Source organism: Wasmannia auropunctata, unplaced genomic scaffold (genome assembly GCF_000956235.1).
Source record: "Wasmannia auropunctata unplaced genomic scaffold, wasmannia.A_1.0 LD336026.1, whole genome shotgun sequence".
NCBI classification, from domain to species: Eukaryota; Metazoa; Arthropoda; class Insecta; order Hymenoptera; family Formicidae; genus Wasmannia; species Wasmannia auropunctata.
In genome coordinates this window covers 1,709,471-1,728,235 of record NW_012026864.1, presented here as the reverse complement: position 1 = coordinate 1,728,235, position 18,765 = coordinate 1,709,471, and the positions used below count along the sequence as shown (strand labels likewise).

General features: G+C 43.1%; 1 protein-coding gene across 3 annotated transcripts in view; it reads left to right on the top strand.

Moving 5' to 3' along the window:
* The window catches only part of LOC105452773 (S phase cyclin A-associated protein in the endoplasmic reticulum), a 41,220-nt gene extending 23,203 nt beyond the window's left edge, over nucleotides 1-18,017 (top strand). For all 3 annotated transcript variants that reach the window (XM_011694169.1, XM_011694170.1, XM_011694171.1), the window contains exons 12-15: nucleotides 9,343-9,775; nucleotides 11,277-11,468; nucleotides 14,779-14,952; nucleotides 15,980-18,017. In XM_011694169.1, the coding sequence (XP_011692471.1) occupies nucleotides 9,343-9,775; nucleotides 11,277-11,468; nucleotides 14,779-14,952; nucleotides 15,980-16,054 (874 nt within the window). In that variant the 3' untranslated portion in view covers nucleotides 16,055-18,017. The remainder of the gene's footprint in view (nucleotides 1-9,342; nucleotides 9,776-11,276; nucleotides 11,469-14,778; nucleotides 14,953-15,979) is intronic.
* Nucleotides 18,018-18,765: the final 748 nt, after the last annotated feature.

Genomic DNA, 18,765 nt, shown 5'->3' with positions numbered 1-18,765 from the left:
AAACTCTAGCTGTAATCGACGAAATCGGCGCGTCGCCGACCAAAAACCGATAACGTTTCTGGCGACGGTCCAAACGGTGGCGGGTGGCCGGAGCTCACGGGGGGTTCACCTGCCACGTTTCGCGTCCTCGAACGAAGGCGGCTTTGCAGGCGAGCCTGAAAGCGCGCGAGGGTGGCTCGGCGTAGACCCGGCAAGATCATCGGCGGTCGCGGAAGAAAGGGGGAGAAGAAGAAAAAACATCGCGGGGGTGAATGAGCGAGGCGGGCTGGGTACGTAATCTGCTAATGGACTGCTCTCCTCCCCTTCGTCTCGTTCTCTCCTCCTCGCTCCCTCTCTGTTTCTCCTCGTCCAAATTCACCCTCGGCCGGTGTATACCCTCTTTCCCCTTCCCCCCGCCCGCCCGCCCTCCCTACCCCTCCTCGTATCCTCTCAACCCTCTTTCGTACGGACTCGACTCATCCCTCCGTCTCTCTTTCTCTCTTTTCCTTTCTCCCTTTCCTTTTCCGTCTCTCTTTCCCTCTCTTTGTGCCGAGCTATCGGCGACCTACGCGCAACACGCCCAGTCGTTTGCTATTCTTCGTATTTTCGTTGCGCTCCTTTTTTCTACGTGTTGCTCGCAGGATTGGTCGATACACCGCGAATCGGTTTAGCGTGCTCGTACACAGGGTGTTGAAAAATTACACGTGCAAACTTGGAAATCGTATTGGAGAATGAGAAGAGGAATTTCCACGTAAACGCTCGGGCACGCGAAAAGACTTCTTTTTCCGAATCAATTGTGATTGAAAGAGCGACTGGTTTTTTTTTTTTCATCGAGAATTATAGCAGTTTCGTAAAACATAAATGGAGCACGCATGACTCCTTATGCTTCGTTAACTTAATTCGATTAAACTTTACTTGTGTCGAATTTGAAGCTTGCTCAAATAGAAACTGGAGACAGCGCAATTTCAATTCGATCATTTTGTGCTAAGGAAAAATCATTTCTAAATATGGTCAAAGAAGAAGAACAAGAGCTTAGAAGAACTTTTTTATATACATATACGTGCGATATTCAGTCGGCATTTTTTCGCAATTCTTATGGTTTTTAGATATTTTTTGGTATCACCGCGAAGCAGGAAGTTACTTCATGGATGAGTCTTTTTAGCGATAGTTTCGAAAACGATGAACTGTTTTTTTTTTTGCCGCAAAAAGTTACGTACGTAGTTTAACGCAGCAAACTGCATGCGCGGCTCGTGTTTAATTAACTTCTTTTCATATTGGAATTCAGACATGCAAATAGCCGGCTAAATATTACATCGAATACGCGATTGGCAGGTGGTATCGTTCGCGCGCATAAATAATGATTTAAATTATTACCGACAATGCGCGCGCCGGCCGAATTAATTATGATGACATTGTATTTTATCTTGTAAACGTTACACAAGCGCGCGAGCGATAAGTCCTTCTCACTTTCCAATTATTATTAATTATCGGATCGTTTGCATAATGCACGCGCGCCTTTTTATTTTAAAAGCTCACGGGTATACAATTTTAACGACAAAAATTGAAGCGCGCGAAAAAAGTGTTTTTTTTTTTGCAATGCGAATGTTTCTATACAAAGAGAATAACATCCCCTACGGATTTCATCTGCAGCACTCATTAACTCTTTTTTTTTAAACGGGTTCAGATTCGAGCTGTATATTTGGAAACCGGGCGCAAATTTAGTTTCCCAAATCTTGCCAGAATAGACGCGCCGTTTGCAACTCGCATCCTCGTTACTATTTGCCGTTATATTTCAAAATTGTACCTACATACTCTTACTACTTTTGCTATAAAAACAAACGGTTTTATTTTATAATTCTGGCACATCTGACGCTTTCTATTTACATCACAAACTTGAATTCACGTCAGGAGATTCGATACTCGACCCGTTTTACATTCTGCCGAGAGAGACGATCACGTTTCGGAAGCTAACTGTTCCAGATCGTGGCGTGTCGCGTCATAAATTTAAGGTAAACGCTAGTTTGGCGATTCAGCGTCAAATAGACAGCAGATGCACTTGAAGTATCAGCTGGCGTCGCCGGGTGTTGGTCAGTGATTCATTTCCGAAGCCTTCCGCCTCGTAGTGACGTGTGCTCATTCCCAAAGCGCGCATCCTTTAATCTGCTCCTCGGACAGCGTTAAGTGCTACGTTGCTCACCGATGCGATATAGCGTGACGTGAAACTGAGTAACCGATTAGCTCGGAAAAAATTGTCGCTTCACGATCAGAATGGATTACATGATTTCCGTAATAAATGATTTAAAAACGAATATAACGAAGGAAATTTTTATATCCGTCGAAGTATGTCAGTCCTCTAATTTTATTAGTTTTCAAGCTTGCTGAAAACTTTTTCACATTTCGTGCGATCCCGAGGCGAGGAGAGGGATCTTCGGCAATAATAGTGCTGTCAACGACAGCGATGACACCGAGCGGCAGTAGTAATGGGAACCGCGGGATTGGAGCCGAGTATTTGATCAGGCTGGGATAGGGGCGCAAGTAGAAATAGGCAGAGCGGCTGTTCTTGTTCCCATTCTGCTAAGTGGCGAGCTTCAACGTTGTCTATTATCCTCCGCGCACTCATCCGGCGTGGGGGGCCTAGCTTTAAACGACGCCGGAGAAGAAATCCGGTGTTGACTCTGACATGGCGAGATACATTGTACACTCACAAAAGTATAACGCCCCTCCTCCTCTCCTCTCCCCCTCCCCCCCTCCCCTCTAGGAGAGCTTCTGCTGCCAGTGTATCTATGATGGAAGTATCGGGAAAAATAATATACGTCGGTAAAAAAAGTATTAAAAAAATACAACGTTGAGCGCGCGATATTCTATTTGTTGGAAAACATAGCCCGGATTTCAATCCTCTATTATTATTCATTAAGTTATTGAGTGTTAAATTTTTCATATCTTGATTTTTTGATAAATTACCGGAAACGATTTAAAAATCGTATGATGTCAAGAGAGTTTTGTAATTTTTTTTTTTTTACACATTATGATACAGGCAACTTTATACACGTATAAATAAGTTGCGCTAATTGTTTAATTGTTATAATTATTTTTCGTTCAAGTAACTCCTGAGGTTTTTCCGCAAATAGATCGACAACTAAATTGATTGAGCAATGCTGTATTTATTTTAGAGATATTTTGCCTTTACCTCGTCTCTTACTGAGTACAGCCGATATACATCCTTGTATAAAAGCGTATTTTTATGTAAATATACTAGATGCGACCGCGTACCTGCCATTTTGTACCGCGGCCGTACGTATCTTCTCCTCGGGAATATTGAATTTCTGTAGGTAAACATAAATTATTTTTAGAAATTCTACTCCACGTATAAATACGCGCAAACGGGGGCTGTACTTTGCCGAAGCACAGCACCGAATACATTTCACCGGCATGTTCATAACATATTGAATATCGGTAAATGGTCTCCAGTCAACAGAGCTGCAATCGGTTATTAAAAAATTCAGGTTTACAGGAAACCGATGCGCGGATTTTACACTGCCCGCTAATAATGGATGTCGGCGCGACATTTTTAGCAATTTCGAACAGTCATAAAGTTTTTTTCAGGAATCAAATAGAAATGTCAACATTATATCGTTGCCGAAAAAAAAGAGAAAAAAAATAATTGGTACTCTGAAAGCTCGGCTCAGTGATGTTTTTACGCAGTATATAGTATTACATATAGACGAGATGCTTGTAATAATTTGACAATTTAGGTATATCAGTTCTTTTTTTTAAATTGCTTTAACTAATTTTTATTATATCTTGCTGTTTTATCTAAAAACTAAACTCCTTTTCGTTTCCGTTATTTGATTTCTATAATTTTGAAATTATTTTGAAGCAGCTCGCATAATCGTCGGTTTATCTTCGTTGAAATGTAGAGGAGAACCGCGGAAGTTCCATCGAAATTCTCGTGTTTACTTTTATTCGCGCTTATTCGCGCATCGTTTGAGCGAATTTACAGTACGCTCGACACCGTCGCTATGCTCGGCCAAGTCGCATAGAGTTAGCGGCTCTTCACCCTACGCTCTTCACCCCCCTCCCCCCCTCCTCTAGACTCTCCGGCTGGTACGTACGGAGTACCGTAGTGCTGCCGGGCTTCATCCCCCGCGCCACCCGAAATCCCAGCGCGAATGCATTACGCATCAACGAATTCGGAGTAGCAATATCCTGAGTTGCTGGATGTCAGAGCTCGGGATTATAATACATTACCAATTCGACGAAGACCACCCATTTGACCTTGTTTCAGGCTTTATTTCACGTGCCGGCGTCCCTTATTGGCATTTAATACAAACTCGTCGGGGGTTAGCGCGCACGCGATGGCGCGTTTTAATAGTTTAAACAGAACGATCGCGTATGCTCCTATATATGATGTTATCTTGTTTTTTTGTACGATTGAAAAAAATGACATTTTATTTATCCCTCTATAGATGTAACTTTGCTACTGTAGGAAGTTATCGTTGACAATTTTACGCGCACATTTTTCAATTTTGTGCCGTCTCGTTCTGTCCCTTTTTTTTTTACGTTAAATTAGAAAAAATGTGTACCTATATTTTGACGCGTACGATCGATAATGGAGAATCGAAAATACCGAGCAAGATTGGCGACCGAGTGGTCCGCGACCGCCGCACCCCGCGTCTCCCTCTTTTTTTCCCGACTCAATGATACGCGACTGTCATTTACACACTTCTGCCATTTCGTTGCGCAAACATACCCTATTGTCGAAATAGCGAAATGGCACTTCTGGCCAGGCGCGTTTGTCCGGCGCCGAAGTGGAATATTTCCACGAGCACACTGGACCTGGAAATTCTGTTATTCTTACCATGACCGCCATTCCTTCGACGAACAATTTCCAAGTGCGGTTTACATTAAATTTAGGTACGTCAAAATGGACTATATTGCAATTATTTCAAATCAACAATTTAAATATTTTGAAATTCTATGCGGATAAATTATACATGTATCACATAAATATGCACTTTGGAAAACAAAAAAAAATATATATATATATTTAATAATCAATTCACCGTATTAATTAATAACTGCATTGTTTATATCAATTCAGTCGTGTAATGAATAGTACATCTATAGATTTATATCCTTTTTCCTATAGTATACACGCTATACAAAATATTTGCGTTTCCATCCGTACATACGTCGGAAATTACATTTTTGATTGATTTACAGCATTAATTCCGGTGTGTTATTCGGGCTATTCGGCTGACTCACCCGCGTTCACGAAAAATTTGTTGCGGCGATTTTCAGCTAGATACCACCGCGTTATTCGTTCGGATTAACAGAAAAATTGTTTCCGCTTATTTTTATTCCGCCTCGTTTGTCAAAGTCACGTATTTTTTATCACCCATACGCATCGCGCCGATATTATTCTAAATACATGTAGCACTTTGGGGAACAAATATTCCATATCGTCCATATCATCCTAAAAAATATATGTTCTTGCTGAACGCGGCAAACGCGGTATAAACCGTTATACTTGACCGAAATTGCGGCCCGAATTGTTACGACCAAGGACTACTTACTTCGATCCTGGCATCCGTTGTTGTTACGTGTACGAAAGACACTTGCGATTGTCCTCGCGGTAAGTCGAGTTACGCGCGACACCGCGTAAACCGGATAGGCGCGTATTTCCGCGCTCTCTGATAATCCAGGCACGACACACAAATTACGAGCCATCCGTTCGATTACCCTCCTCCTCAGGGGGTAAGCCTACCCTCTTCCCTCCCTCGAAGAGCCTTTTTCCCGCCCGTAAGTGCACTCGCGCGGTGCAGCGCGCAAATCGCGTAAGCCACCGCCGACTCGTGGGGGTCGGGGGTGCGGGCTGGAAGCGTAAAGATATGCACCCTCGCGAGCTCGCTATGAAATAATCATATGGTTAGCTAATGGCGGCCTCTCTCTCCGGGGTAGCGGTATATACGGGGCAGCCGGCTCGTCAGTCCCCCCGCGTCATCCTCTTCCCTCGCCCCCCCCCCGCTCCTCCGTACCGCCAGGATGCGTGCAGGGGCGGGACGAGGGGATAATAAATAAATTCGATATATTTGCCTGGAGACTTTCCCCCCGCAAACATTCAATGATAGATCGCAATCTCGGGCCGGCGACGCATCCCCCGCCTTTCCTCCCTGACGCGGACGTGCGTGAAGATCGGGACACGGGATCTTCCTGGTTGGCGCGAGTCGCCTCTGGTACGCGTGCGGTAGACTGAATGACAGATTGAGGAAATACATTGTATAATATACATTGTATATTCTAAGGACAATTCAATCGCCTTTCGCCCGATTGAATTTCTAATTGAAAGCTAATAGCAAAACTTAACTCTCCCACCCCGTTCTTGAGAAGATACAATACGTTTACACGTCACTCTTAGTCTGGTTTAATAATATCCTGTAGCTAATCAAAGCTATTCCTCTGAAGAATAAAATGACCGTGATTGGTCAGTTTCATAACTACAGATGTTATCAAACCCGATTAAGAATGACGTATTATATAGGTCTACAACTCATTGCGTTATCGCAGAGGTTGACGGAGAGTTGAATATTAACGGGCGAAAGTCCACTTCTAATATTGCAATATTTAGAGCCGGTTCGAAACATCTTAATATTTGCAAGTGAATAACAAAAAAATTTTTTAAATTAATTAAATGGAGCGTGTAACGAGGACGTCTCAGTTTGAGATTTAATTACGTGAGTATTTAGTATTCAAATTTTATAGCAGAAAACGGCAGAACGAAATTATTTCTCTCGATGTTCAAGGAAAAACCATTGCCAAATTGACCGGGTCTGTGGTTGTAGAACTGATTCCGAGACACCCTCTGCGCCTATAGCATACCCCATTGCGATTACATTATGAAAGTATGATTTAATATATGTTTCGAGTGAATAGCATCACCCGGATCGGGAAGGATTTATCCCCGCTATTAAGGTTAAAGGATTAAAGCGATTCGGTGCAGTGATTTTCACGGATGTAATCCCGCGCGCTACCGTAGAGCGAAACGGAAGCAGGATGGTGGAACGGCGGAGGGGAGGGGGGGGACTCGCCACACTCGGCCTTGCGTCGCAAAATTATTGCATTCGAAGACGCGAAGTCCCCCTCTCTGTTGTCCCCCAACTGTCGCCCGTGTTGTTGCAGATTATAAGGGCGCGGAGGGGTTCTCGGCGTGTAATCGCGCGAGCCGGCGACCGGCGGCGTGTCGAGCAATCCTGATCCGCGCAGCGCGATCATTTCGCTGCATTTTATTAGCGAATTTACTCGGGGCCCCGCGTCGCACACTCTGTTCGACGGCATCCACGCTGCACGTCTGACCGCCGGCGACTCGCATTCGTCCATTGTCCGTATCTCCGGCAGGCTCCGACAGGCTTAAAGGACTCTCACACGGAGCGTCGTCGTCGTCGTCTGTCGCGCCTATTGGGAGAACGAGTGCAAGAAGTAAAAAAGAAAAATTGACGTCTCCACGGACGGTGACGCGACTCGGCAAACCGGATCCCGTGTATATTCCGTATCTCGTGTCGACGGGCGGGCTGTTAAAAATTCATCTTCTGGAATTTCGCGTCTTTTAAACCCGCGTCGCTTTCGGAGACGGGAATATCGTCGCGCATATCGACGCGAGTATAATGTTCCGAAAAAATACGGGCGCGATTAATATCGTCAACCCTTTTTAGGCGAAGCTCTACAATCGGCGAAGCTAGTGCGGCGAGATTAGCTCGCAGTTAGTTATGATTAGACGCGACAGTTGGCCTTCCACCGACGCAGCGCCGAAGGGCGGCGCACCCTCTCTCTTTCTCTCTCTTTTACCGTGTATTATATATTCCAATACTCATTGACGCGCGGACCCCCGAGTTTGTGTGCGTTCCTGTCGAGGAGGGTCGAAGGGGGCGGCGATAATACGCGCTGACAGGCACGCACCCCCTCGGGCTTGCGCGGCCGCGAAAGGGGATGCTGCCTACGAGTACGAGAGAAAGAAAAACGTATACATACAACAACCCGATAGAATGAGCATCGCGTGTGCCGCCGGTCGCAACTCCCCCGTCAGTACCCTACACGCTCTTCTCGCGTTCTGGCCGCTCCTTCATCCCCCTCTCACCCTCTCGCTTTCTCTCGGAATTACGCACTGATGTTATAATCCTCTCGTGTTACGCCGTCGCACATGCTGTCCTGTAAGCAATACATTGTTTTTTTTTTATCCGATTCCATCTCCCTCCCCTGGCGCCCATATGCACACTTCGCTGCCGTATGATTGCTCGGTGATCGACGAGCGTCGATTGCCGAGAGTACCGAAGTGAGATCCTTCGTCGGTCCAGGGGTCGACGGCCCGTTTGAATATCGGAATTGTTCGTTTCTCCGTCTAGAACAGGTGTTCCTGCACTTTCGCGTCGTATCAGCAAGACGCGTCAGTTATACACATTGTTTCGTACCGCTGCGCGCTGTGACAATGCTTTTCGAAATTCTTCGACCCTCACACGTACTTACTGAATTGAAAAACAACCGGAATCGATCTTCTTGTATTGAAAATTTAAAATATAAAAGAAGTAAAATATAAATACTAACATTAAATGTAACTTAAAATTTCGTTTGCGTGAACGAATCGATTCGAGTTTTCTTAAATAATATATTTTACGCCACATACATATACTGGCTTTACGCCAATCGATTTTCTAAGAACAAAATGCCCGTGATTTCCCTCTAAACAATCTTTGAAAACAAATTGGTTCTCTTTATATCTTTTATATCTCGATATCTCAGCATTGTCAGGCAAAAATGTCGATCCTTAATTATTTGAATCTGTATTTATTTCATCGAAAAAATTTTCGATCATTGTTACACACGCTCGCTAACATACTATTTATAATTTGATACAATTAAGAAATATTGTTATTTTTAAACAAATGATTATTTTTCCTTAATTCTTGATTTTTTTCAGTAATATCGATATTATGAATTATTACTTTTGAATTGGTATAAACATTATTTGTAAAGTTATTTTTTTAAACTGACAATGTGAGGCAATTATTTTTTTAAATATATTTATAATTATACATTTTACATCGATTACACTACTAACGTCATTCATGACTGACATGAGCTGTGCAGCGTATAGTTCCACATCCAGGTCAGCTGTAGCCAAAGGTTTAAGATATAACAATGATTCTAATGAAATAAGAACGTAGAAAGTTGTAAATTTTAATCGAAAATTTTTCTCAAGCATAGGAATTGTCCTTGACTCCAAGGGTATCGAGAACATGGGGAGAAAAAAGTAGCGCGGTTTCGTCGATCCGCGAGAGTTATAATACGCGTCTCGATTCTTTTGTGCTTCAGATATCTGGTAGCCAGCAGCTTAGTGGATCGCGTGTCACGCCACAGTCGGGCCCTGATCGAGACGGATTTTTTTCTGGATCAGGAGCATGAGTCGTCGTTGCTGGTATCGTCTTACAATCTTCTCGCGCGTATCTGCAGTCATCTGAGGAGGTCCGTCGATCAAGAGCCTGTCAGCGTGCACGGCGAGGGCGGTGGAGGCGGCGGCGGTGTCGAGCAGACGAGCAACGAATCGCACTTGTTGTCGACTTTGTCGACGACCGAGGCGTCGGGTGCGATCGGCGCTCTTTACGCGGCGGTCGCGTACGCGCCGCAGAATCAGAAGAGCGCTTCGCCCACCCCCAGCCAGACGTTCACGATCGCCGTGCGGACCCTGGCCAGCCACGGCCTCAGGCTCCTCAAATCGATCGCGGAACTCGATCTCCGGACGCTACAGGTACGTAATTTCACTCTCGCGACTCTAAAGAGTAAAGCCTCGACGAAATTAAACGGCCCCCTATATCTACATGTATATGCATTATTTTATTTTTTTTATTAATTTCTTAATTCATTAATTACTCTGTAATTTCAACGCATTCACTCCTCTCCGTGTTAGTGTAATGAAACACTTTATAAAACGAGATTAATATCAATAATTGCTGAATTGAGTACAATATAAAAATGCAAATAAAAAAAATATTTCGAAAGAAATATGCCCGAAATGTAAAACGCCGTTTCAAAGACAAAGGCGTGTACTGCAAGCAAAGTTTAGTTAGTTATAAACGAACGGCTCGATGCGGTATTTATGGATTATCACAAATAGGCTTGCGGCTTTGAACTGTGCACGCTATTATTGCATTCAGCCCTCCTGAATTATCATTCCTCCGAGTTTCATCATCATCGAAATATCACGTTGCGCAGCTCGTCCACAGTCGTATTACAATTTTGATACTTTTCCTAGACGATTCATGCTAAATACGGCTGTTTAATTTCGCAGTTTACTCAACCAATACGAAGATCGTATCCAGCGTGTAAATATGGAGCCGACGGTCTGTTACACTTTAATATTCCAATTATACGCGATGAAAATATGTCAGTCAGTACACGCACAGTGGCTAGTTTGTTCTATTTTAGGAGATATCTCTCGAATCCCGATTATCGCGATACTCGATTTCGGTCTGTTCGAGCGACAGCCGGGACGACGGCTGTCATCCATTACATCGCTATAAGCTCCATTACTCTTTAATTCGCGACGGTTTTCGCGATTCGGCATATTACCGCAAGTCCCCCCCCCCCCCCCCTCTGGCGTCGCCTCTCCAAATGACAACGATGCCGCTTGTTGCCGCCAACAATGCCGGCTTATCGTCGTAGGGCGCCGGGCGTGATGGAGATATCATGTATCGCGGGGGTTCGGCCTGTCAAGACGTAAAGGCCTCCCGTGAAGTTCTCTCGCAGCGAGCCGACCGCGAATTGAATCGAGGCGGCCGCGCCTCGCGCCCTTCGTCCCGCAAAAACCATAAGGGCTATCGTGTGCCCCGCGGGAGGGCCGTGCCCCGTGCTCCCACGGGAGCACGCCCGTCGATTACCAGATGAGCCCCGCGTGCATTTGCCGAAAAACCGACCGGTTATTATCTATTCTCTTTGCCGCCTCTCGGCGACGCGGTTTCTCTCTCTATATATCGACAAATAAAGCCGGCCCGATGATGCCCGTCTTAGATTTCAGCGGGCTTTGAGCGACCGCCGGTGGAATCGGTAATTCAGGATGAAAGAGGAAAGAGAGCGGAATTATATCAATAGGCAACATTAAGTGCTCTCAAGCTCTCTACGTTGCTCCACGTCGGATTTATCGGCGTGAGCCGTTTACGAGAAATCTGTCCGATCGAAAGGAGTTCATAAAAATATTAATCGATACACATAATTTTTTTTTCTTTTGCACACGGAAAGCTGTTCTGTTACAGAGCTTCCTGGGCGCCGAGGGCACGAGTCTGCAATGGCGGCTGACAGCGAGCCACCTAATAACCCGACTGTCCCGCGACTCTTTGTCGGACAAACCGGAGGTGGGATCTGTGCCGAATGCAAGCGGTATTCACATCCTCTCGGAATTGTTCGCGGTGCTCGGGTACTTCGCCCTCAACAATCCGGACAATCAGGTACGTCCCGTACCCATATGGCGGCTTATGCGATCGAACACCTCAGAATTTGACCTTTCTAAAGCGAAACAAGTTAAGCGCTCACTCGCGTAAAATCTGAATTTGCCGTTAAACTTCTTTTCTTAATCCGTTTACAGTTCCAAAAGCATTTTCTTGATCTTAAAAATAATCTTCTAATAAATAAGCTACGAAATAAAAGAAGAATCGAAGGTTAATTTCGAGATCGTTCATTTTTATTATTCTTTCTATGCGCGACAAAATTATGATGAATTTAGAGTTTTACCTACTTGGAAAATATTAACTTTATTTCGAATCAATTCTTATCAATGGATGTGCGCCGTCAGATTCAACGAGAGCGTACTTTGTTGAGGAACTTTCGTTCGCTTTCGGCGACTTTACTGTACATACATATAGTAGCACCGCTTCAAATTCCTCGAATCGACGTCGAGACCGTTGACTGCAGTGTCACGAGTCACCCGGTACGTTACTACGAGAAATGCACGCGCGGATGGCGTACGGCGCGTTACTAGAAGGAAGAGGCTGTTAGACACAACACACTCAGCGGACCTCCCATCAATATACGGCCGAACGCCGTTAAGATATATTTACGGCATACCGCTCCATGCACGCGCGCGGCGCCGCGCCGGTCCATCAGCTCGCAAAATCGCGTGGAAATTCATAACATTTATAATTGCGACGCGGGAAACGAAAGAGTAACCGTATCTAAAGGGGTAAAATAAGAGATTATTTGCATTAATTAAAACGCAAAATATGCGCGATACAGAGAGCTCTTCTTAAAAAAAATTATTGGGACTAAAGAATAATAAAGTATATTTAAAAGAGAGTAGTAGTGGATAGAAATAATAATACATAAAGGTATTTATCTGTATACAAATCTGTATTAAATACTTTTAAATATCTAACAATACTCTGTGTAATTCATTAATAAATTAATGTAGATTCAGTATTTATGTAATTTTCGAAAACTCTTTGAAATAGTTATTTAAATACTTATTACAACTTTTTTTGTTAGGAATTATTATAAAGTGATTATTTATAACAAAATAATTAATGCACTACAATCTCAATCGACAAGTACTTTTCGAACTTTGCTCGAAAACTATAACATGCAACACATTTCATATACGGTAACATATTTCAGAATGGGGAGCGTTCGAGAGATATGGAGTATATTAACTATGATCAAGATTTTTAATTTTGGATTTTTATTAAATTCCAGAATATTATTAATAGAAAAATTGTTTAAAGCTCTCATGAGCGAGTTTAGTGTTTTTGAAATTGATGCAGAGATTTCCCAATTCAAGGATGCTTTTCGCAAAATTGCTACAGTTTAAACGTCATCGCTCGCATCGTTGTCTGAGACCGATCCTGCGCTCGCGTCGATCCCGCGGACGCGTGAATCGGAATGTAAACGCTGAGTGCACCGCCGATGTCGCGCATTCGTCTTTCAGCGCTTTTTTAAGGTCGCCGCTCTCAAGAGCGAGAGCCGACCCTCCGAGAGTAGCTGCTTTGGAAAAATCGTTTTCCGCGAGACGAGAGGAAGAAAAAGAGGCGGGAGAGAAAGAGAGAAAGCGCATGTGTGTTGTATGTGTGTACGTTTGTGTCGTGTATAAAACAGAAAGAGCTAGGACGGGAGAGAGAAAGGGAGAAACGAGAAACGCTTTTAAGCTTCTATACGAGCATCTGCGGCAGCCAGGGGTTATCGCCGGCCCGGAGTACGACGGGGGTATCACCTTCTCCGTTCGCGATCATAAACACGTCCGTCTCCGTTTTTTGTCGGCGGTCGTAACCGAATTCGAGAAATGGATTTTTTTGCGGTGGCGCCGCGGTGCGCGCGCGTTACGGCTTTCCGCTTATTTATTTTAAAACCCGGGCGTTAACTAGATTCCTCGGAGTCACGCGCGTGCCGCTATTATACACGCACGTCGTTAATCGCCGCGATGCGTTGTATTTTTTATTGCCAATCAGTATTGGGAAAGCGCGCTTGCTTTATCGCGCAATTAAATAGCGTTAATGGCCTTTTTTGCGCGACGTCCGTGACACCCAGAAGGACTAACTTTCATAATCACTCTCCGCGTCCTTTCTTATTCTCGCTGATCGTTATATGCGAAGAACTCACTATAAGGTTGTACGAGAATCTTGCTTCAAGCCACAACTCGAAACGCGTCGAGCGACCTTCCGTAGGATTGATGAGACCACTTTTATGAGGCAGTTTTCACTGTGAAATCTATTTTCGTATAAGAAACCCTTAATTCCCTCTCGAAGTGACTGATCTCACCGCTAATGAACTCATCGCCGAGTTACACGTTACACGTTGCGCACGGAGTTATGGCAACCGTAACGGACGGATCGATATTTAATGCACAACTCGAGTTGCGATACGGGTCGTCTTGGCGCCGCGATGACAGGGAATGTGTAAAATGTGGGCATTTCCTGCTAGAGTTTTGCGCAGGTGCACAGGAATACGACGTCCTGTGTTTATAAGCGGAGGCACTTGTCGCGCAGATGTCCGGTGCGATCTTCTTGCGCCGGAGACTCTCCTCGCTTCCGTGACACCTGGGTCACCCGGGTTCTCACGCTCTTTAAGAAAATTACTCGGTCGTCTTAATTAACCGTCCGCGACGTCGCAATTGAGAGACTCCGCTCGAACGTGCCATGCGGGTAATTTGCAATTACAAGAAGAGAATCTTCGCCGACTTCGCCCGTTATACCGATACCTCCGTCTAACCCGCGGCTGAAAGATTCAAATAGAACTTGACTTCGACGACAAGTGTAAAGCTACTTTATACAGTCACGACGCAGGTTAATTACTATTTTGTATATCCGTTAATGCGCGCGAAACCTTCCTTTATGGTTTAAAAGCCACGCACTCATAAACTTTTGAAAAAGTTTATGAATACGTGCTTTTAAATTATAATGATTTTTTTTTTAAAGCGTTTTTATTTGTGGCTGGGATTTGCCTGCTGTCGGCCAAAGTATCGACGTAATTAATCCTCGTCGGCGCAACATTAAAAATTTGTATTCAGATCGATACGGTTTTCACGTATGTACAGCAGCGGAGACACGAGACAACATCTACGAACGGATGAGAAAAAAAAATCATAATACGATAGCGTGGCGACAATTTCCTTTTCAATAATCCCCCTCCCCCCCTCCCTTCCCTCCTCACCAGCCGTTGGCCTCTCTCTTTCTTTACGGTTACGGAATTATGATCGCGGAATTATCGGAAAAGTTAGAGAAAGTAAAATTACATCGAAAAATAATAACCATGCTGGGAAATCTGTTTCAGCTGGTTCTCCAATCGGCCGGCGCGGGTCCCAGCGTCCTCCAGCAGCTGTGCACCCTGCCGTTCCCGTTTTACGGAGATCCCAGATTGATACCGTACACGTTGCCAGCACTTTTGGCCGCTACCCACAGCAATTCGGAGGCAATGGCGATATTGTCTTGCGAAATGTCGTACGAGGTAAGTGGGTGCTTGCGGACAACTCTCGCTGTCACGCGTTTAATTGACGCAAACCTCACTGAACGGATCATCATCGTTAACGCAAATCTGTGACGATACGAGATTTGTCGGCAAAAAGTTTTTTTTTTCTATTGATAGTGCTCGCCAATCTCTGCGGTCGATTGCATTTCATACGCGAATCGGTGAGACGTATCAATGTCATAGCGTCAATTACCGGCAACCACATTTAACGTGTTAATATACATGTTAATATGCGTGCGTAAATATTCATAACTTTAACGTGTAATAACACAGTTGATTCTGCATCGCGTGTTCGATCAATCCTTCACGTGTGCTCTGCAAAAGCATAAACTTTTAGATGTTTTAAGAATTTTCCTTATTCGAGGGGTACATTTTACTTTAAATTGGCCGTGTTAGTTAATAATACAATTTATATATTTTTATATTCACTCTCAGTCTGTTTTTATAATTCATAATTTATTTTACATGACTCATAGTTAGAATGATAATATGGTTTCTCTCTAATAATATGAAGTTTGCCTTTTAATCTATTACATTGTTACAACCAAAAAAAATTTTTTTTCCAAGTACGAGAACGAGATTTCTCAGATTTTTAACAGAGATCTTTAACAACTTATGTAAGGCACAACGTAATAGACTAATAATATCATAAATATTTTTTTGATTATAATACTCGACACACAACAAATTTCTTTCAAGGGCCGAAAGTTCTAATAACACATTTAATTTTGATTACAATAAAACTTCTTCAATACGTAATGCCAACCACGTAAATTATAATATGCCAGAATTCACCAAAATGAACTTTTTTCGCAGCTTTAACCGCAAGTTTCTTAAAATTGTAACATGATAGAGCAATTTCATAAATATAGGATCTTATTTAGCGCCTAAAACTGGGAAGCAGTTTTATTCTCGTAAATTTTTTTGCTTGAACAGTGTTATTAATTAACGTATTGCACTATGTATAATAACGTTTAATGAATAAATTTGTTGATTGACTTTGCAGTTGCTGGAGCAGTACAGGAATTCGGACGAAGGTAAATTAAATCCTTTGGTGCGTTTGCTAAAGGATAACGCCTAGTCGCTGACCACTAAGCATACTTTCGTATGTTTCGCTAAAGGTTTGATTAGTTTAATTCTGTTTCTTAAAGCCTATCAGGCATTAAAGTTTGCGCGTAATCATTGATGGAATCATCGATGGGATCGTTATAAGCAAATAACCGCTTATCCGAGGCGAGACAAGAGAAAGAAATAAAGACGAGAGATTGCATCGAGAGGATGCAATTCGTATAGCCGTCCGTATCTGATGATCGCACGATCAGAAGGAGATTGAATCTCGATAACGGTAATTCCTTTCTAAGTGAATGTACGCGCACGTCTCTCCCTCTGAGAATGAAAGTCAATTTGAGAGTTAAATTTACTCAGAAGTAACGCGAACAAGGCGAACGTACGTGTACTTTAATTTAAGACCGGTGCTTCCCGAACCATTTCAGTCGCCTATTCACGTCTTTGCGACATACAGACGCGGAATACACGCGTGCATATTCCGCTTCAGCCTCGCGATTTGCATCGTTTCGCTTCTATCCTTAGAGTCACTGGATCTTTCAACTGTAAATACTTTTTCTTTTTTTTATATCAATATATCGGATTTGATTTAATTCTGCTGTACAAAGTCACGCGTATTATAGAATTGTTTGAGACGCATTTCGGGAAGTACGAGTATTTCAAGGTAGCAATACTTGTCGAGATATCGGAATAACAAGGAGATTACACGCGCGCGCGCGCGTTCGTCAAATCGCGAAGGAGATTACGAAGTTATACGTATTTTACATTTTCGAATAATCGCTCAGCTGAGGAAACCATTGTTTTGTTGAAAACGTAATCGTATACGCGGAACAGTTTATTCCCGCGCATTAGTACAGCGACTTACGGTCGGAATTACCTGTCGGCGCGCCTGAACGAATGACGACAGGGAAACATCACGCCGCGACGGTCGCTCTCTCCCCAGTACTTTAGGGCTTGACTAAGTAGGTAGTCGATCGAAGTTATCGCAATGCACTCTCGTGAGTTATCGTCTCGAATAATATATTTTTACGTACGTTCGGTAAACTCTTAGAAAACGCGCAGAGCTCGACAAAGTTTCCTTAAGTTTCCACCCCCCCCCTCCCTCCCCGATTTATGAGGGGAAAGCGATGCGCGCCGGGCACTATCGTATCCTAAATTCTATAGGATTGTGTCGTATAGATAAATGTTGACTTCCGTCGAATTTTAAGGAAGGTGTGTAACGTGTTGGAGGGGGACGTAATGAAGGATACGCGACGGCGGCGAGGAGATCGAGTGAAACGCGCCGAGAATACATCCGTGAATCTAGTCCTTGTAACATTATAGTGCAGATCTTTACATTTGCAATCGTCTATGTATCTCGTGCTGTATATTTTTTACTACCGTCCGTTTCCACGCGTGTGCCAATCCGCCGTGCAAAGAATGCAGTGTCTTCAAATGGGCCTTTTGATCATATAGTAATCGTCGCGTGGCACGGCCCGATAGAAATAAATATATGTATAGGAAGATATTCGTGCGTATGTTAGCCACGTAAACTGTACACCCGGGTACTAAACCGCCCGTTTTTTTTTTTTGTGGCAAGTTCGAATTTATGTTGCGCTCGTTGTCGCGCATTCGTTACGAGAATAACAATTTTCAAGCGTTTCACAAATAAAAAGAGTCGAATTTAGGAGACATTTTATAGCCGAGCGAGATTATTCAAAGAATAATATTTATCGTTCGAAACGACACGTAGAAGGATAGTCGATTGTATTTATTTGTTTAGTATTTGTTTAGGTACGTGGTACGAGTTTCGTGGCTGCAACAGATGCATTCGTGCAATGTCCTGCCAATGCAATTTATATTTAAGTACTATACTAATGTACGGAGTATCCCGAAAAATGCAATAGTATGGCAGTATTTTCCATCGAACTTATATTTCAATTTTATTGGACGTTTTTTTTTTTGCAAAGTTTTGATCGTGGATATAATTTATAATCTTCGTTTTTGTAGTCTTCGATTTTTAAATGTTTTGTCTACTCATTTTCTTTTTTCTTTTATATATTTTATTCACGTATAATTTAAATCTAATTGGTCATAAATTTCCTAATACTGATACATAAATATTATTATAATATTGTATTATATAATACTAGATAATTATTGTTATAATTAGATCAAGAATTTTTGAATGCTAGAAGAAAGGTGTTTTCATAATTTGATAGAAAATATTGCCTCGCTTTTATTATTGATTTTTCGGGTATATACACACACGCGTGCGCGCGTATATACAATATTCAGCAAATATTTAACATTAATAATAACATATGAGGGTCGAATGGAAACGAGAATCATAAATATCTCACGCGTTCGACCTTAAATGAAAAAATATATATAATTATAACGTATTATATTTATTAGTTTTCTGCGAAACTTTCGCCGTCCGGATGAACTTAGACTTTCATTAGGAACAAACGACGTTGGTGAAACTTTCGCAAGGGGTTGATCGATGTCTCGCCTAGATACCGACAACTGGTAGTTGAAAATTAATTCGCGATGTTTAGTGAGCTAGTATTTTTAACGTCGCTTTCGCCGGGTGCTCACCTCGCGGGCGTGTAGCTCGCGTTCTAAGAAAACGAAAGAGAAGCTGTATTTTTCTACGGTAGTTCTTACACATAAATGCGCATACGCGATTATAGATTTAAAACGGTCCTTTACGATAAATGCACGCGGCCCTTCCTCTCCCCCCCG